This window comes from Lactuca serriola, chromosome 1, assembly GCF_051521515.1.
Source record: "Lactuca serriola cultivar US96UC23 chromosome 1, Lser_US96UC23_V15, whole genome shotgun sequence".
Classification (NCBI taxonomy): Eukaryota; Viridiplantae; Streptophyta; class Magnoliopsida; order Asterales; family Asteraceae; genus Lactuca; species Lactuca serriola.
Genome location: NC_136408.1, coordinates 38,015,787 through 38,036,345, shown reverse-complemented (window position 1 = coordinate 38,036,345; position 20,559 = coordinate 38,015,787). Strand labels below are relative to the sequence as shown.

The window sequence follows — 20,559 nt, the reverse complement described above, 5'->3', positions numbered from 1 at the left end:
ACTTCAACTCATATGCTTGTTCTACAACTTTTTGAATCATATACAAAGACACGTTTTATAACATTGAGTTACCAATGCGTTTTCGTACAATCAATGCATAACCAACTCATAGACAACAAATCATATCTCTAGGTTTGAAGAATATAAGATATTATCGTCTCATGATCACTCGTGATAAAATCCATGAAGTGAGTCAAATGAGCATGGGTTGAATCCAATACTCAGAACTTATGAACACTCATGAATGTTGCAGCAACTCTTGCTATGTCCACTACCTTGGTCATATACAAACCAGATTCATGACAATCTTGATTCATATCTACTTCAAAAATATGACCGACTGTGGATGGTTTGAATAACTTAGTGATTCAGGAAGAACGACCTAGTTTCCAGAAACCGAAATCTTTTCCATTGAACTTGTCGATCTTAACTGTCCCATCTTTAGCCATAGCTTTGATACCAGTTGGTTGGGAGACAATAAAACAAGTTAAGCACTTCAGAAAAATATCAAAACACAAACTTCGGTAAACTCACAAAACTTTTGAAAAATGTAAATCAAAAGAACACGATATTTAATGTGGTTCGGTTAAGGTGGCCTAAGTGCATGGGCGATTAAGAGAGAGAGAGAGAGAGAGAGAGAGAGAGAGAGAGAGAGAGTGAGAGAGAGAGAGAGAGAGGATTTTATTAACTTTCTGGAACTATTACAAGCATTCAAAATTGTATCTTACTTTGAGATCTCATAGAAATCTGCAATTTACAATGATGGGGGTATGAGCCTATTTATGCTAACCTAAAACCCTAATGGGCCAAGCCCATTGGCCTATAGGCCCATGAATGGTGACAACCAATTATATTCTGCCATGCAGCATCTTCTGTAACATGCTTCCATCTTGAGCATCATAGAGGACTTCATTGCATACTTGGTTCATCAAGGACCAAGATGGTCCATATTGTGCGATCATGGCGCAATAGGAATATGGATGGCGCAAGAGGCATCAAGTGTGGCACAAGAGCATCTAGGTTGGAGCACCATCACCATCTTAGCACAACAACATACTCCATGGTGCAACAGGAGTACTTCATGGCATAAAAGGGATACCACATGGCGCAAGAGGGAGTATCTTGTTGCAAGAAAGAGTGCCCTTAGCGCAACAACATGCTTCTTGGCCCAAGTCTTCAGCAGATGGCGCAACAAGGTCCCCTTGTTGCTCCATATCACTCCCAAGTGATCCAAACCTTTTCCAGGTGCTATAAACCCCTTTCTATACGATCCGTTCCTTTGGCACTTGATCCATTCCTTTCTCAGATGATTTGTTCCTTTGTCACATGCTCCATGAACCCCAAGTGCTCCATTGTGACCTAACTGCTCCATGTTGATAAGACTTCATACCCCAACATGTTGATAACTCATAACTGTTTATTTATGATGTGTTGTATGTGATATTTTGAGGAACTCACTAAGCTTTATGCTTACAGTTGTTGATTAAATATTTTTCAAGTACTTGTCGGATTGTGAATGCGGGACTGTACACATACATCAACAGTTTTATGATTCAAGATTTCGCATTGTCTTCTTTATAACACTAATTTATGAATAATGAGTTATGAACAAGTGGTTTGACCTGAATGTAACATTATTAAAATGAGTTTTTATTCTATTTTAAAAATGAAAAATTTATTCTGGAATTTGGGACATTACAGTAAATGAGTTAGAACCACTGGATCGACCTCCAGACGCTATTTTTGAAGAAATACTATGATGAGAAAAGGAGAAGAAGAGAAGAAGATATGTGAAATTGGGTTCGTTGCAAGCCTTATATTTGAAACTCAATCCCGCCACATAAGATCTGACACGACTTCCGCTTCACACGGTGTCAAAATCGAAACTTTAGTAAATTTAGTGACTTTATTGCAATTTGGGAAAAGTGGTTATCAGGAGAATATGAAGAAGCGGTCATTTGATTGATTTTGCAACAATTATAAATATAATTACTTAATTAAAAGAAATACGATGTTAAAATCAAAAATATTCGATTAACTTATCGAATTTTATTATAATTTACCCTAAATCATCAACAAAATAGTCATGTTCCAAATTTCCAATAGTAAAATGTTTTGCCATAAATTAGGTTTGAGGGAGCGGCCTTGCTACCCCTCTCGCCAAAACACTCGCTAACAACTTCTACACCACCCCCTAAGAGTCGCTAGGTGACTCACTAGTGATGGATCGCTATGAACCCAACAAAAAAAGAGTATTGGATTATGATTGGTTAAGCACGTAGTAAAAAACTTATCTAATAATATGGTAGCACTCCTACCACTCTCTCTCTAGCCTTACAAATATCTAGGACTGTAAATGAACCGAACGTTCACCGAACTATTCGTGAACCGTTTGACGGGAAGTTCGCTTAAGTTCGTTTATTTAATAAATGAACGAATATAACATAAATTCTCGTTCGTTTAGTTAAACGAACGAACATGAACAATGATCTTGTTTGTTCGATTATGTTCTTGAAAGTTCGTTTATGTTGTTCGTTTATATTTGTTTATGTTCGTTCATATAAGTTCTTTTAATGTTCATATATGCTTAATTGTATTTGATTACATTACTATATTATATCTTCATTTATATTCATATATGTTTGAATTATGTTTGTTTATTTTTGTTCGTTTAGCATGTTCACGAATATAAACGAACAAACATGAACAATGCAATTTGTTAAACGAACGAACATGAACAAGAAAACTCGTTCGTTTATACGTTTGTGTTCATTCATTTGTTCGGCTAAATTAAAGGGATGAATATGAACAATCCTCGTTCGTGTTCGGTTCTTTTACGGTCCTACAAGTATCTATATATCTATGTTAACTCTAATAATAACCTCGAGAGGATGTAACAATTGAGGTGGTATTTTCTTATTGGCTATTAAAATAACCCGAACACTTATGGGACACTTAATGGCCTTTTAGTAATTTCACCTATACAAGAGGGCAATATCCCTACCAAGTTATATTCATAGCTACATAAATACGTCCCTTTTGCTTTTTAGTATCAAAAACATTCCTCGAGGTTTTCACCTTTGATCCGCCGTCTGGATAATTCCCGTTCTCTCAATTTCGAATAAGTATCGGTTCCGATGCGAATCGGCATTTATTAGGTCTAGATTTTGATAGTTATACGTTTCAGTTCTGGTTTTTTATTAGTTTTATTTTGTGATTCCGTTTTTCGGTTTTCGTGTGTTTGAGTTTGTTGATCGGATTCTGCATTCAGGTATTGTGCCTTTTCAGATCATAAACTGATACCTGTTTATTCGATGTGTTTTAATTTAGGCCTTTCAGCACTCTTACACTACTACGAAGTGTAGCTTATTATTATCAATGGATCGGCGGAGGTTTTATTTGATGATCACGAACGCTTATTTGAGAGGATAGTGGTTTTGATGAGTTGATGTGCATTTGCATGAATGTGTTTTCGTCTTACTCTGATTTCTATTGAAAATTTTGAGTTCTTTTTATTTGCATTATTGTATACCGACCTGGATAGTCTTATGGACATTGTTTTGAAACAAAACAAAAAAAGAAGTTGATTTAATAATAATGACTGCTATTTACACTTATATATATGTTTTTGATTTTGAATGTTTTATATTTGCAGATATTAAGTGGTTTTAAATTGTAATGGCGCAAGCAGCTGCAACTTCAGGGTGGCTCAGAGGAAGAGTGAAAGCTGTTCCATCTGGAGATTCCTTGCTGATAATGGGATTTACCAAAGCTGAAATCCCCCCGGAGAAGACTATTGTTTTGGCTCATCTTTCAGCCCCAAGATTGGTAAATGCCCTTTTTGACTTCACTATGCTTTAAAACTTGTAGCAAGTTATATTGAGATTTGAGATACATTATATATACTTTAATTTCTTGATTATCAAATATACAATTCATTAAATTTGTTTTCTTTGTGTAGGCTCGTAGAGGAGGCACTGATGACCCATTTGCATGGGAAAGCAGAGAATTCTTACGAAAGTTGTGTGTAGGAAAGGTGCTTATTCATAAATCATAAAAACCATCTTCTATTTGTCACCTGGTTGTATTTATAAAAACTATATCAAGATAATTCGTCTTACTTCTGTCTGTTTTGCTAGGATGTTGTTTTCAAAACGGAATACACCATCCCAAATTTCTCCAGGGAATTTTGCAGTCTCTTCATTGGTACTACAAATATTGCAAAGGAGGTTGTTACTCATGGCTGGGCAAAGGTAATTCACCTTCCCTTTATCTCTATCTTCTCACAATTCTAAAATCTTATGACTTAGTGTATGCCATAGCTGAAAAATGGTAATTACAGGTTAAGGAGGCTAAAGGAGAGGCGACTCCTGAACATGCTGAATTACTACGCCTTGAAGAACAAGCCAGACAACAAGGAGTAGGTCTATGGAACAGGGTTAGTATCGTACTTTCACACAACACATTGTTACTGGTTTATCATCTTCATATGTTGCTGATATGTGATCACTGTGTTGTGTTGGTGGATTCAGTCTCCTGGTGCTACTGCAGCTGCAATCAGGAACCTTCCACCTTCAGCTGTTGGTGACCCAAGCAATTTGGATGCAATGGGACTCTTAGCTTCAAACAAAGGAAGACCCATGGAAGCAATTGTAGAGCAAGTTCGTGATGGGAGCTCACTTCGTGTTTATCTGCTTCCAGAGTTTCAATTTGTTCAAGTGTTTGTTGCTGGAATCCAGGTATATATATATATATATATATATATATATATATATATATATATATATATATATATATATATATATATATATATATATATATATATATATGCATCTCTCATTTTCATCACCAATAGTCATTAATAAGATTTCCCTAATTTAGTCCTTTGATTGTTGACTAGGCACCATCAATGGGAAGAAGAACAACGGTTGAACCTGCTACAATTACCGAAATGCCCTCTGAAGAACTCAATGGAGATTCAAATTCTGAGATTCGTGGCTCGTTAACATCAGCACAAAGAGTTACAGTCTCATCAACCTACAATGAAGTTGCCCCTGATCCTTATGGAAGGGAAGCTAAACATTTTACGGAGATTCGTGTTCTAAATAGAGATGTAAGTTATTTCTCTCACTCCCTTTCACTTTTTCTACCAATTTGTGTAACAATTAACAAAGTAATTTACAGGTCCGGATTGTTCTAGAAGGTGTTGACAAGTTTAGCAATTTGATAGGCTCGGTGTATTACCCTGATGGTGAATCAGCAAAGGATCTTGCACTTGAGCTTATTGAAAATGTAATTCTTTTTTCTTTTTATGTACCTAGAACAATATTTATATAATGATTGGTTCTGTTAGGGGTTTGCAAAGTATGTTGAGTGGAGTGCAAGTATGATGGAAGATGAAGCTAGAAGGAAGTTAAAAGCTGCAGAACTTCAAGCAAAGAAGAATAAGATAAGACTCTGGACAAATTACATACCTCCAGCTACAAACTCAAAGGCTATTTCAGACAATTTCAGTGGAAAGGTAGTTGAAGTTGTGAGTGGGGATTGCATTATTGTTGCAGACGATTCTTCCCCATTCGGTAGTCCATCAGCAGAAAGACGAGTCAACCTTTCAAGCATCCGGTGCCCCAAATTAGGAAATCCAAGAAGAGACGAAAAACCCGCCCCATATGCCCGTGAAGCCAGGGAGTTGTTAAGAACACGCTTAATTGGCAATCAAGTAAGTAAATTTTTTTAAAAATTCCAAGAGGAAAATGTTATTTACTTGTTTTGTTGTTTATTTAGGTTAAAGTTTCAATGGAGTACTCACGGAAGGTTCCGACAGCCGACGGCTCGGCGGCGGCGGCTCCAACCGGGCCCACTGATACACGAGTAATGGGGTTTGGCTCTGTGTTTTTGTTGTCACAAGGGAAGGACGGTTTGGACATTTCACAACAGCCAGGTGTCAATGTTGCTGAGCTTGTTATTGCCCGTGGGTTTGGTAGTGTTATCAGACATAGAGATTTTGAAGAAAGATCGAATCATTATGAGAATCTTCTTGCTGCTGAATCTCGCGCGACTTCCGGAAGAAAAGGAATTCATTCTTCCAAAGATCCTCCGGTTATGCATGTCACCGATCTGTTAACTGTTAGTATTTTAGTGCTATGTGTTATACCAAATTTGAAATATTTCTAATTCTAATTCCGATTCCGATTCCAGGCATCGGCGAAGAAAGCTAAAGATTTTTTACCATTTCTACAACGGAATCGGAGAATGTCGGCTGTTGTTGAATACGTTCTCAGTGGTCATCGGTTTAAGCTTTTTGTTCCTAAAGAAACGTGCAGCATTGCTTTCTCGTTTTCCGGTGTCCGATGTCCCGGTCGTGAGGAGCCGTATTCCAATGAAGCGATTTCATTTATGAGACGGAAAATAATGCAGCGAGATGTTGAGGTACTACTTCGCAATAATCGCATACGCAGTTTCTTCCAATTTTTTTTATAGTAATTTTTTTTAATTATTTTTTTAATTTCAGATTGAAGTGGAAACCGTCGATAGAACTGGTACTTTCTTGGGTTCTTTATGGGACTCGAAGTCAAACGTTGCGATTACACTTCTAGAAGCTGGTCTCGCAAGGCTTCAGACTTCATTTGGAAGTGATAGGATTCCAGATGCTCATCTTCTTGCTCAGGCTGAACAGTTTGCCAAGAAACAGAAATTGAAGGCAAGAAAGCTTTGATTCTATTTTATAGTAAATTACACTTTTGGCCCATGAATTTTACCGATTCTTTCAATTTTAGTCCTGAAAAGTTTTCTCGGACCAAAACTTCAAAAATCAGTTACACTCAGGGAACAAATAGTCATTTTATAAAAATAAATTTTCGTTGTGCAGATATGGGAAAATTATGTTGAAGGAGTGGAAGTTACGAATGGTCAAACTCAAGATAAAAAGCAGAAAGAGGAGTTCAAGGCGGTGGTGACAGAAGTCCTAGGCGGCGGCAAGTTTTACGTCCAGGCGGTTTCCGATCAAAAAGTCGCCGCCATTCAAAACCAACTCGCTTCCTTAACCCTAAAAGAAGCTCCAGTGATCGGCTCATTCAACCCCAAAAAAGGCGATATCGTCCTTGCACAATTTACTGCAGATAATTCATGGAACCGAGCAATGGTTGTGAACACTCCACGTGGCGCTGTTGAATCAATTAAAGACAAATTCGAAGTTTTCTACATGGATTATGGAAACCAAGAAATTGTGACCTACAATCAATTACGTCCGTTGGATCAATCTGTATCGTCTGCACCAGGGATGGCTCAGCTGTGCTGCCTCGCGTATCTTAAAGTTCCAACATTGGAGGAGGATTACGGTCATGAAGCAGCCATGCTTCTGAGCGATAGCACATTAAACGGTCCGAAGGAATTCAGAGCGGTGATTGAAGAGAGAGATGTGTCGGGTGGAAAAGTCAAAGGGCAAGGAACCGGGAATATTCTCATGGTGACTTTGATCGATGAGGAATTTGGTGAGAGTGTTAATGCCATAATGCTCAAGGTTTGTACTTTGTTTAACTTATTCAAAAAATCAAAACCCTTATGTTTCTATTATGGGTAGAAATGAAAATAGGTTTTTTTTGTTGTTGGGATTTCAGGAGGGAGTGGCGAGATTGGAGAAAAGGAGGAGGTGGGAGCCGAAAGAGAAACAAGAAATTTTGGATGAATTGGAGAAGTGTCAGGCAGAGGCGAGTAAAACGCGGTTGGGGATATGGGAATATGGTGATATTCAATCGGATGATGATGAGAATCAGAATCCTCTGCCTTCTTCTGTTAAGAAGCCTGGTGGTGGTAAACGCTAAAATGCACCGTTTTTGGTAGTTGTGTTTGGGAGAGGACAGTTTTGTTTATTTGTTTTTTTAATTTATTTATTTTTTAATTTATACATAGAGACTGTTAATAAGGCCAAGAGGTGGGGTGGGAGTGTATTAGAGCATAAGGAGGAATGGAGGATGTTTGTTGGTTTTATAAATTTATTTCTCGGTGTTTTCCTTTTAGTTTAAGTTGGTGAATGGTGAAATATAGTTGGATTTCTAGATGGAGTTTGAGTGTTTATGAAAGAAAGTAAAGTTTTTGATATTTAATCTTTTCACGAAATCTTTATTACTGGTATGTATTATAAAATAGTTCTCTATGGAAACATACTCTTTACCTTCGGATGAAGGTGCGAAATTACTCTTTACTCGTGTTTATGACATTTAGGTATTGTAGTAACCTAGTAGTATAGTTTCACTTTAGTTTCAATTTTATTTTTTGAATAGAAAAGTCGTGAGTATTTCATTTTGGTTCAAATTAACAATTTTTTTTTTCCTTTTAATAGAAAATGACATACTATCGGGTAAAATCAAATAATTGGGATTTTATTGTTCAAAAAATAAAATTTAAGACTAAAATAAAACTTTTCCAAATATATTGGGACATTTCTGCCAAAATCTACTCATAATTCTCTTGAGGGCAAAGTTTTTCGCAAACTGAGTTCAACCCATGCACACATGGTTCCTAAATATGGAATGCTTTTGATAAAATTTCGAGGGCGGGAGGGTGTAACTTCCGTTTAGTTTTTTTTGGGGCAGGTAATAATAAATTTATATTAATTACTTTTATATATATAATGGAAATGTTAAATGTAGAAGTATGTATAAATTCATTTTAAATATGTTAGATGGTATAAACATGGCGAAACATGTAAAGAAATTCATTCAGGGATAAACACAAGATTTTGGGGAAGACATTGGATAAGAATTGTGTACGAATCATTTGCTTTTTGCTTAAACTATATGTCTCTTAAGATTTGAAAAAAAAACAAAATAGTTATGGACGAATCTTCTTATGGTGTTATAGTCAAAGAAGATGCTATTTGGAATATATTTGGTGACTTCAATCGAGTTTATTTTGTGTAGAAAGAAAATGTTCACTTATGGACCTTGAACGACGCTTTCTAGAAGTTGTATCCATGCTAGACTAAAGTAACATTTTTATTATCCTAAGGCAACCTTTCTTGAATGCTGCATGTTGCAGGAAATTATTGTTTTAGAAACCTCACTGAAATGTTATGCAATAACAATTTGTATTGTGTGTTGTGAGATTTAATTTCAGTGGTTTTAGGCCCGACGGGTTCACTTTTATGTTTATAAAAAAATTCTGGCTATTAATGCAAGACGATGTTATGTGATTCGTCAAACACTTTTAGCAAAAGGGTTTCTTCTCAAGGGGATGCAACTCCTCTTTCATCACTTTGGTCCCAAAAATTAAGGACCCTCTCACTCTCTCAGATTTCCGTCCCATCAGCCTCATCAGAGTGTATACAAGATCATGGACAAAGCGCTTGCAAACAGGCTGAAGAGGGTTATTGGCTCAATTATTGATGAGATTCAGACTGCCTTCATCCAAGGTCGCAACATCTTAGAAGGACCCATGATCATTAACGAGGTCTATTCCTGTGCTAAGAAGTTAAAGCACAAATCATTTCTCTTCAAAGTTGATTTTGACAAGGCTTTCGACTCTATAAGTTGGAGGTTCTTGGACAATATCATGACTCAAATAAATTTTGGCGATAAGTGGCGCACTTGGATTATGGGGTGTCTTGAATCATCTAGGGCTTCGGTACTTATCAATGGCTCTGACACGAAAGAGTTTCCTGTTACTAGAGGGTTAGACAGGGTGACCCCCTCTCGCCCTTCATCTTCATCATTGCAATGGAAGGCCTCAACGCTGTCATGAAATCTACATGTCACCAATCTCTTTACCAAGGCATCCAATGTCCTAACAATGGACCCTCAATCTCTCACCTTTTCTATGCGGATGTCATGTTTGCGGGTTCATGGAATAGTTCAAATTTTATAAATCTTTCTAGAATCCTTCGGTGTTTTCATGCGTCTTCCGGGCTCAGGGTAAACTTTCGCAAATCTAAAGTTTATGGCATTGGTGTTTCGGAAGGGGAAGTGGCTAGTTGCGCTCGTATCCTTGGTTGTGAGGCAACCAGGTTCCCCTTTAGCTATCTTGGAGTCCCGGTTGGGGCTAACATGACAAGAAAGAGTAATTGGGCACCTATTATCGACCGTGTGAAAAACTGTCTCTCCTCATGGAAAGCCATGTCTCTGTCATTTGGAGGTCGATTGACTTTGGTCAAGTCGGTTTTAGGTAGTATTCCGCTCTTTTGCTTTTCCTTATTTAAGGTACATGCTTCGGTTATTGATACCATCGAGAAATTAAGGCGTCGTTTTCTTTGGGGCGGTAATGATGATAAAAACAAAATATGTTGGGTTGCTTGGAGTGTGGTTTTAGGCCCAAAAGATAAGGAGGCCTTGGAGTTGGGTCGTTAATCTCTATCAATGCAACATTGCTATGTAAGTGGCTTTGGAGATTCAAAAATGAGCCTAACGCCTTATGGCGTCGCGTAATTTGTGGGATTCACAATTGTTCCAGGAAACAAATGAATTTATGGGGAAAAAAGATTTTATATGGAGTTTGGTACAACATTGTAAAGTCTGTTGCTTCCCTTAACTCTTTAGGTATCGACTTAGCCTCCCTTTTAAAGGTGAAAATTGGCTTTGGTTGTAACACCTTTTTTTGGCTTGATGAATGGACGGGAGTTGGTTTGCTTGCCACGCGATTCCCTGCCATTTTTGATTTGGATAAGAAAAAATATGCTTTTGTTGCTGAGAGGATTGCCCCCAATTGTGTTATGTGGGATTGGAAACGGCGTCCTTCCGATAGCCACGAAATTGTGGAGTTGGAGGAGGCAAATAATTTACTCTGCCACTTTTCTCTGAATGAAGGTATGGATCATTGGGTTTCTAAAATTTCCGGAGACGGTGTGTTTTATGTGAAAGATCTCAGGGCGTTGATCGACAACAATTTAACTACCCCGGTGGATAATCCTATATAATGGATTAAAATTGTCTCGCTAAAGGTTAATAGCTTTGTTTGGCGTGCGTGTTTGGACCGGATCCCTATGAAGGTGGCTCTCTCACGTAGGGGCATTCTGCCTACCTCCATTTCATGTCCCTTCTGTGACTCTGGGAGAGACGACTCTTATCACATTCTCCTTGGGTGTGAAGTTGTCCATGAAGCTCTGGTGTGGCTTTACCGGTGGTGCAATATGCCTTTTCAAAGCTTTGCAACGATCAAAGAATTTGTCAAATTTGCTGCCACATGGGGGCATTGTCCCAAAAAGAGAAAGATAGTTCTCTCTATCTGGTACGGTTTCCTATGGTGTTGTTAGAAGGCGAGGAATGACATGGTGTTTAACAAAATTCATACTTCTCCTTCAAAGTTGGTTGATAATGTGATTACATTAGTGTATAGTTGGGTGAGTGTTAGGAGTAATTTTAAAAACTGTAATTGGGCTAATTGGTATTGTTGCCCGTTAAACATTTTGTAACTGTTGTTCTCCCTATGCCCTGCCTTTGCTTTTTGGCAGTGGCCTTAATTCAACTGCCGGTTAAAAAAAAATACATATTTTTGTTGCAAGTTAACGACAGCAGAGTACTTAAATTATTATTTGCTCATATTTTTATAGTTTAATCCTATATAACTCAAAACTATCATTTATATAAAATGTACAACCTAAACACTAATATAAGTAATTAATGATTTAATTATACCTAATAAATTATCTATATAACAAATAATATTATTTAAAATTAACAAATAGATAAAAGTGATTTATAAAATAAACAAACAGAAAAAGACATAATTTAAAACTTTTTACAATGATGTTGTGAGATGGAGTCACAGTCAGGGCTTTTCTAGTCGCGTCTATTTTTAGTTGAAATCCTGACTATTTTGTCTGGTAGTTGGCATGGAGTGCCTAGGAGGTCACACGACATGCCTTTTGAATAGAGGGTTGATTTTTTTTTACTAAGTTTGACTTTGGATCGAACTTTAAGGTTTTAGGTCATGAGGTTTAACATTGTATATATACTTAAGATTTAACGATAAAACTCATGCTTTTCTTTAGAATTCGTACAGCCTCATCTAACCTACTATCGTATTGATTGGTTTATCATTATTCAAGTTTCTTATATGAACATAACAATTGGTTTTCCTTTAACCTATTTTTAGGTAGATTGTAATAAGTTGCTCAAATAATTTGAATATCTTACAATACTTGTAACATAAATTTGTGTGGAAAATAAATTATATGATGAGTTGAAAATGATGTTAAAGTCATTGTTTTGTGGCAAATAATTGGTTGTATATGATTTTGATCCATAGGTTTATGAAGCTTAATGACGGTTATTATTATTTATAACTTGAACCTAAAAATTTCCATATTTTTAATAAAATAGTAAAAGAGTTGAAGTAAAAAGAAATAAATTTTTTTATAAACTTTGCCAAAACATTAGGAACTTTCTGAAGTTAACATGGTGAAAAAATAGTTTATTGGTAAAAAAAAAATGATTGATTTGAATTGTTTATCCAGTCTAGACTTCTTGTTAACAAAATAAAACTTGTGAATTTTTCATAAACTTGACTAAAATATTGAGATTTGCTGGATATTTCCGTTAAAAAAATAATGAACCCATTAGATCAATTCACCTGGCTCTTAATCTCCAAAAATCACCCTTTTTCCTTGGTAGTTTTTCTCCATTGGAGGTAAAAACTCCGACTAATTTCATTAAAATTTTCTTATGTGATTGATAAATTTAGACGATATGATATGTGTCAAAACACGTCGTTATTGGTGACTTGTCACAACCAAAACGACGTTATAGTCAGGGGAACACCCCCCCTCGTCATATCTCGTTAATAGTGAATCTTGTTGTCATTCATCGGATGAAACACAAAAAATTTGAACGTTAGGCCCTTTTGACCGTTGACAACGGTCACTTGATGAAATAAAAAAATTATTTTTTCTAATTATAAATACATTTCATTCTCATATATTTTATACATATTTTCTTTATTTCTTCCTATATTTTATAAAGTCTACGTCTAGTTCAACAACAAAAAATGGAGCAAAATCCAAACACTCCTCCACTAAACCAAAACTCAAACACACAACCACAGACAACAATAACTCATCCATACCTATTATATCTCGACATGTTATCTTCAAAGAAGATATTTTTCCTTATTGAAATTTATCACCATATCACAATAACTTATATGTGTTTCTTAAACCTACTGAACCCTCTCCCTATCTCTCTCGTTACCAAAAATACTCTCAAAATTCTAGTCGACAAACACAAATACATACCATGTCTGTACAACCCCAAACCAACCCCCCACACCCCTTCCTCAGCTGCTGGTAATCCTCGACCCAATCAACTAGGACCTATTCTACACCAATTTCAGCCCAACAACTGTAACAACGCAAATTTTCAAAGAAATTTTTCATTTTAAAAGTAGAGTATTTTCATTCAAAACAAGGCATAAATAATTTAAGTGTCATGTCAAATACAAACTGTCTAAATCCCAAGATCATAAAAACATTCTTCAGTGTGTACCGATTACACCGGCGCCTTCCCACGATCCTCGCTAGTACCTGAAACACATACATAACAACTGTAAGCATAAATGCTTAGTGAGTTCCTCAATATACAACTCACGCACATACGCCTTTCCAGGCCCTGACCTTCCGGTCCTCAACACAACGCCTTCCGGCCCATAACATAATCGCCTTCCGGCCCATAACATACTGCCTTCCGGCCCACATAACATACATAACACATATAACAAATAACTTACCACATATAGCATACATATCACATATCATATCTGACCTTCCGGTCACACAGTCAAACCCTTCCGGGTACAGTATAGTGAGAAGACTCACCTCGTGAATGCTGAAAGTTAGCAAATCCTGAAATCACTCGTGCACAATCCGTCGAGCTACAACCTCCCTATAACATCACATATTTCTCATTAACACTTATATCTTCTAAGTGTGACTATCCCTAAGAAGTCAGACTTAGATCAACTCTGGTCAACGGTCACCGGTCAACGGTCAACTCGACCGGACTCGGCGAGTGCCATGGCGACTCGGCGAGTCTAGACGTCCTCCAATTCTCTGAGATTCCCTTTCTACCCGTCGAGTATCCCTCTTGGCTCGACGAGATCCTCGTGGAAGAATCGCGGGGCCACCGCGACTCCACTAGCCGAGTCTGAAGAACAGCTCGACGAGTTCCACTCAATCTCCAAGCTACTCGCCGAGTCTGTTCGTCGGACTCGGCGAGTCCCTGCCATGCAGTCGATCAAACTGCTTCCTGAGATACGTATCGTCCCGAAATACACAAGCATGGGACCTTCTGGACCTCTAAAGGTCCTAATACAGGGTTATAGTTGTTTGGGTAACAAGGTACTAATCCATCTAATCCCCAAATGGGTTCCATAACCCTAAATCCATGCACACATCAACATAACAGAAAAGATCCGAAATATTACCTGAATAACGCACTCTCTGTGTCCCCAAACCGCAGAACTCGAATCCATTGCTGTTCCTTTAGCCAAAACTCTTCTCCTCCTTGCACAACAATTTCTTCAAGGCCCTAATGTCCTTCAATCTTGCTCTAGATGCCCACAGCCGTTTAGGGTTCTTCTCAGTCGACTAAAGACGGACAATGACGGCCTATAAGTGCATTATATACGTTCCAAAACCAAACGGCTAGGGTTTCCGCTGAACAGCGCAGACTCGCCGAGTCCATAATGGACTCGTCGAGTCCAGTCGCGAACCCGCGACCCAGTCTGTGGTCCTACTCGGCAAGTCTGGCTCCAACTCGCCGAGTCCCCTCCTAAAACACCCCAAAAACAATATTATAAAAATACCTGAAATTCCGGGTTGTTACAACAACCCAACCCATCATCGATTGTTTATAACCTGCCAACTAGCCTATAAACGGATGTATCCCCTCCACCCTACTTTGTCACACCCCATCTGTCCATCCTACAACTCATCCTAGGCAAACAAGAGCCAATAATGGTATTTTTAAACCCAAACCCAAATATTCCTTCCGTAATCATGGCATTTCTCCAATTCCTAAAAACCCAAAAATTGCTCAATTAGGAAGATGCCATGCTTACCGAATATAAGCTTTACTTAAACAGAATACTTAGAAACTTGTACTTAAACCACATGATGCAAATATTATACGTTGTCATTAGCTTTTTCGACATAAATTTCTTTCAGATGGGTCCCTTGAATGATACAAAGCAAGATTAGAAGTAAATGGGAAATCTCAAGAGGTCGGTGTTGATTGCGATGGAGTGTTTAGCCCTGTGGTTAAACCTGCAACAATATGCATGATACTTAGCTTGACACTAAGTTGCAATTAGGATTTACATCAACTAGACGTTAAAAACACCTTTTTACATGGCTCTCTTAATGAAACAATATTTATGCACCAAACCCCTGGTTTTCATCACCCTTCTTGTCCTAGCTAAGTGTGTCGGTTACGTAAGTCTCTATATGGACTTAAGCAAGCTCCTAGGGCCTAGTACCAACAGTTTGCTACATATCTTCTTCAACTTGGTTTTACATGTAGTAAATGTGATACATCGTTGTTCATTTACACCAACAGTTCTAATCAGACCGAATTGTTACTCTATGTGGATGATAATATTCTCACCGCTTCCTCCACAACACTCAAGAATGAACTTCGAAAGCTTTTTCTGGAGTTCGAAATAATAGAATTGGGTCCTCTTACTTACTTCCTTGGCATTCATGTTACGCGCACTAAAAATAACATGTTCCTTCATGAACGCAAGTACGCCGAAGAAATAATCAAGCACGCCAAATTAGAAATGTTAAAACCTATTGCAACTTCAGTCGATCCTAATTCAAAGCTTAACATCATATGACTAGTGATCTGGTTGATCACCCCTCCTTGTATCGAAGTTTAGCCAGTGCACTTCAATACTTCACATTTATAAGTCCCGACATCTCCTATGTTGTTCAACAAGTTTGTTTTTTATGAATGCCCCACAGGTTCCTCATTTTAATTCTCTCAAACGTATTATTAGATATCTTCAAGGTACTCTTGAACTTGGTTTACATATTTATCATTCCCGCCCCACTAGACTTATAGCTTACATCAATGTTAATTGGGTCAGTTGCCCCGATACCCGACGATCTACCTTTGGCTATTGTGTTTTTCTCAAGGATAACCTCATCGTGAGGTCTGCTAAAAGACAACCTACATTATCCAAATCCAGTGTTGAGGCTAAGTATCGAGTAGTTACAGAAATATGTTGGTTACGTAACTTCTTTATGAGCTTCATGTAGCGCTCCACCATGCTTCACTTGTTTACTGCGACAGTGCTTTTGATGTCTACCTCTCTGGTAATCCAGTTCAACATCAACGTACAAATCATGACGAACTTGACATTCATTTTGTCCGAGAAAAGGTAACACTCGCCCATGTTCGAGTTCTTCATGTACCTTCTATTTATCAGTACATTGATATCTTCGCCAAATGCATTCCTCAATAGTTGTTTCTAGATTTTAGATCTAGTCTTAGTATCCAATCACCTCCTACTACGAATGCGAGGAGTATTAACCATAACTATCATAAAATTAGGATCACAATTGTATTTAAATGTATTTTGAATGTGTTAATCTATATCTAGTGGTAGAACGTTGTATAAATGCACATTAGTGACTATCTTCTTCAATCCCTTTAACATTCAATCCATGATTTCATAGTGATTCCCTTGACTATTCAATCGATTCCCTTTAACATTTAATCCATGATTTCATAGTGATTTACTAGGCCTTCTTCAATAACTATCTTTCCTATTATTCAACCATAGAAACATGTTCAATAACTATCGTTCCTATTATTCAACCAAAAGAAACATGTTACATCGTCGCCGCTGAAAAAGATTGGTAGAAGTCAGAAAAGACATTTAGTTGTCGCTACTAGAAATAGATGGTAAAAAGGTGGAGTCATAAATGAAATATGATGGTCATCGGTGTGAACAAGTAAACGAAGATGTTGACAGGAGGGTGAGGAAGAAGTCGAACTCCATTTGTTTTTAAGGTTTTTTTATATAGAAAACGAGGTTTGATGATATTACCATGTTTTGGTTAATAAATTTGAAACTACGTACCATTAAATGGTAAGTTAAGATTAAAACTACCATGCAGGATAACAGGGCCGTGGAACCACAGTGAACGTGGAACCACAATGAACGGAACGACATGAAAAGTTGGAAAGGTTAGATTCTATTCATTGTAATCTAGTTAATATGTTTAAAAGAAATAAATATAACGTATTTTTCAGTATCCGAAATTGTCATTCATTATCCTAATCCAAATCCAAAAACCATATATTCTACTTTTTTTAGAAGAGCCGAAACAAAATAGTCGGATTTCGAATTGGATGTTCGAATACAAATTATTGTTGAACACCCTACATTTTACATCTTTATTTATGATTGATACGTATTTTGATAGAAAATAATGAACCCATCACTCATTGGAAACCGCCATGCATTGCTGAATTAATTGCTACATGTCCGAATTTATGTTTAAAAAAAAAAAAAAAAAACTCTGATATACGATGCATGGTTTTTTAAACCATCAATAAAATAATAATAATAAACTAACACCAATAGAATTCTACCAAAACTCATCTCTTCAGTCAACTTGTCGTTGCTCACGTCTTGCATTTCTCTTACGAGCACCGGTCGCATCATGATCATCTTCATTATTCCCTCCTTTCCTCATCTTCCTCTCACCTTCATCCTTCTTCCCATCTTCCACTTCCACTTTCACCTTACCCTGTTCATGAATTATATTTACACATGGAGTAATTAATTACACAAAACTTTTTATTTACCGAAAAACCCCTCAATTCTTGATACTTACATGTTTCTTCCCACCAAACAACACCTTCAATGAGATACTACAAACCACAACAAGAATCGAAACCATAAGTCCAACTGTAAGATTCGGTTGTTCCTTAGCCTTGTCAACAAGCTCCTATAAAATAATATCGCAAATTCAGTTTCAAATAAAAGAAATTAACCCAAAATAATAATAATAAAAAAAAAACTTACCAAAACCTTTGTCTTACGTTCGCCCAGAAAAGGCAGTTCAGCGATCTTGTAAAGAACGTCAAACACAGCTTTCTGCAACAAATATGAATAACGATTTAAATAGATAAATAAAACCAAAAAATGAAAGGAAATTGTTATTTAAAAAGATCACCTGAATCCCTTTAAGACCATCTAAACCGGTTGACTTTTCCTCCGCTTTTCGTTTCTCGTCTTCAACCAAAAACTTGGGTTTCCACGTGGCATCCCGGATTGACTTTGCGACCTTTTCGTCGTTTCCGATCAAAATGTTATCAAACAAGATTCCATCTTGCATGGTCCAAATTTCGATACCAACAGCGGCAATTGGGTCGAAATTAGGGTTTTCAAGTGTAAAGTAATTAGGGTTTGGAATTTGTCGTGGCTTCCAGATTCCTTTATAATTAGGGTTTTCAATAAGAGGTGCATGCCATTTACCCTTGTAATCTGGATTCCGTTTCATTGGTCTTTTCCATTCCCCACAACCGGGTGCCGATTCACATTTCGGGTTCTCAATTTTTGGAGCCTCCCATTCGCCGTCCTCCTCATCGTCCCAATCTTCGGGCTTTAACGATTCCGGATCCTCGATTTCCTCCGGCTCTGATTCCATCCATCCTTCCGGCATCTCAGCTTCCTCGTCTAAGATTTCCATCGGAGCATTCTCGTCCCAGTCCTCCGGTTTAACCGCATCCGGGTCTGGAATCTTGGCTCGCTCATCCCAATCTTTCGGTTTTTTATCATCCGGGTCGGGAATCGTCTTTTCCGGGATGATCGATGGCTGAAAATCTTCGGTTGATAAGAAATTTGCTTTCTTTTTCTCTTTTCCGTCGACTAAGATTCGCAGGTCGTTATCCCCGGGGTTTATGATTGCAGTGTAGACATGGGTTAATTTGTCGGAAGGGACTGAAGGAGGAGAAGTGAGGTGGTGTTCGGTATACTCTCCATTAATGGGGTTTTTGTGTTTCAAGATGAAATGGACTTTATTTGTAGCACCACATTTGTCAGGGCCGAACATTATTGAATAAGGTGATTCGTTGTTGAATAGTTTGGCGCTCCAACCGGAATCTTGTGGACGGAGATATTTTAGATATGCGCCACCGCATTCCAGACCCTGTTGAAGGCGGACTTCAAATTGGAGGATGGTTGTGGTGTCTTGCAGGTCTAGAGGTTTTTCGAGCTCCTTGACAATGGCGTATTTTCTAGCTTTTTCACTCACCAGCAGTCCATAATCTTCATGCCCATCGCTTTTCGAGTGTTGCCATACACCTACAGGTTATGATTTATGAAGAATGCAATTAAGTCCACAAAGTTTTACAAAATTTGAAGAAATAACACATTTGCATGCGATAAATTGACATCAAATGTTGAAAATGTCCATGAAAATTAATTGAACATAAGCATGTGAATTGTGATGTGGAATAATTGACGCCAACATAAAATGCAGTAAATTAAAGTCATGAAGATACCGATAACCGTTAATTCAAAATATCACTATCAATAAGCATGCACGTCTAAGCGAATTGTCGCATCATTCGAATAATATATAATGCAAATTATTATTAATCCGAACCAATTGGCCCAAATCATACCTGAATAATCTTCATTCTCAGATACGATCCACCTCCCTTCAAAAGATTCATCGAATGAATCGTAAAATATCTACATAAACGAAGAATAACCGTCACCGTTTATGAAATTACAGATCTACAACACATTTATGAATTAGCTCACTTACAGAGTCCGAAGAAGAACATATCTGCGTAACGAAACAACCTATCAAAAGCGCAGCAAACAACAATGAACAACGCATCCTCTGCTCCCTTTCTTCCATAACCTAATTAATTAAAGAGATTAAACTCCACCGAAGATCTTCTTAATGATGATTGATCCGAAGAAATCAGATCCAATTTTTCAGATTGTTATTTGATCAACTGGCGAACCGTGTAGAGCGAGAGACTGTGGCCTTCTTCTGGTTCCGTTTGTTGAGGTCCTTATAACGATCATGGAGGAGTTGCGTCGACTTGGTTCAACCACTAATAACATTTAACACGTGAAATGTGCCAATAGAAATTCGCCACGTATTAATTAGTTCGAAACTTACAGTGTCATATTCTAAAATTGAATTTCTTAATATAAAATAATTTTTTCAATAAAGACAAAATTTCATAAATGTCCCCGTGGTTTCTGAAAAGCAGCAATTTAAGGATAATGTTGAAAAACCGCTGCACCATTGGTCGTGGTTTCATTTGTCATTGCGACAATGAACTTTTATGATTTTTCTAATTTGATAAATTATGTTTTTTTTCTTGTGCATTAGGTCATCTAGTTTTTACTATACATGTCAATTAGGCTATTATCGTTAGTTTTTAACCATTACTCGGTTAATTAGTTATCTAAATGACACGAATGGACCCTATGTTTTAATTTTTTTTCGTAATTGGTAGTTATCAGCCATGTTTTAAATCACACGACTAGAACTACCATCATTCTGAAACTCTAGGGACCAAATTGTAACATTGA

General features: G+C 37.3%; 2 protein-coding genes across 5 annotated transcripts; one reads left to right on the top strand and one right to left on the bottom strand.

The window, feature by feature from the left end:
• Positions 1 to 3,045: 3,045 nt before the first annotated feature.
• Positions 3,046 to 8,056, top strand: LOC145083744 (ribonuclease TUDOR 2-like). 4 transcript variants are annotated; one of them, XM_079023404.1, is made up of 14 exons: positions 3,046 to 3,158; positions 3,656 to 3,828; positions 3,962 to 4,036; positions 4,140 to 4,253; positions 4,343 to 4,438; positions 4,533 to 4,739; positions 4,901 to 5,113; positions 5,185 to 5,292; positions 5,354 to 5,719; positions 5,785 to 6,126; positions 6,199 to 6,429; positions 6,512 to 6,700; positions 6,869 to 7,519; positions 7,617 to 8,056. In XM_079023404.1, exons 2-14 carry the CDS (start codon positions 3,679 to 3,681, stop codon positions 7,818 to 7,820), a joined length of 2,946 nt encoding a protein of 981 aa, XP_078879530.1. In that variant the 5' UTR covers positions 3,046 to 3,158; positions 3,656 to 3,678; the 3' UTR covers positions 7,821 to 8,056. The 4 variants fall into 4 exon arrangements, with proteins under 4 accessions (XP_078879530.1, XP_078879527.1, XP_078879528.1 ...); XM_079023401.1 differs by having other exon boundaries at positions 3,050 to 3,271; XM_079023402.1 differs by having other exon boundaries at positions 3,052 to 3,158; positions 3,331 to 3,828.
• Positions 8,057 to 17,377: 9,321 nt separating this feature from the next.
• Positions 17,378 to 19,987, bottom strand: LOC145083728 (calnexin homolog). Its single transcript, XM_079023400.1, has 6 exons — positions 19,775 to 19,987; positions 19,629 to 19,698; positions 18,176 to 19,305; positions 18,025 to 18,096; positions 17,834 to 17,947; positions 17,378 to 17,746 (listed from the first exon to the last, which is right to left on the bottom strand). The coding sequence occupies exons 1-6, from the start codon at positions 19,868 to 19,870 to the stop codon at positions 17,603 to 17,605; spliced, it is 1,626 nt and encodes a 541-aa protein (XP_078879526.1). The 5' UTR covers positions 19,871 to 19,987; the 3' UTR covers positions 17,378 to 17,602.
• Positions 19,988 to 20,559: the final 572 nt, after the last annotated feature.

Bases quoted from the DNA above. Each gene is read 5' to 3' on its own strand.
- LOC145083744 (XM_079023404.1), top strand. From the start codon at position 3,679: ATGGCGCAAGCAGCTGCAACTTCAGGGTGGCTCAGAGGAAGAGTGAAA. The intron at 3,829-3,961 runs GTAAATGCCCTT...TTCTTTGTGTAG, and splicing joins ATCTTTCAGCCCCAAGATTG to GCTCGTAGAGGAGGCACTGA. The intron at 6,430-6,511 runs GTACTACTTCGC...TTTTAATTTCAG, and splicing joins TAATGCAGCGAGATGTTGAG to ATTGAAGTGGAAACCGTCGA.
- LOC145083728 (XM_079023400.1), bottom strand. From the start codon at position 19,870: ATGGAAGAAAGGGAGCAGAGGATGCGTTGTTCATTGTTGTTTGCTGCG. The intron at 18,097-18,175 runs GTGATCTTTTTA...TATTTGTTGCAG, and splicing joins ATGGTCTTAAAGGGATTCAG to AAAGCTGTGTTTGACGTTCT. The intron at 17,948-18,024 runs GTAAGTTTTTTT...ATTATTTTATAG, and splicing joins AACGTAAGACAAAGGTTTTG to GAGCTTGTTGACAAGGCTAA.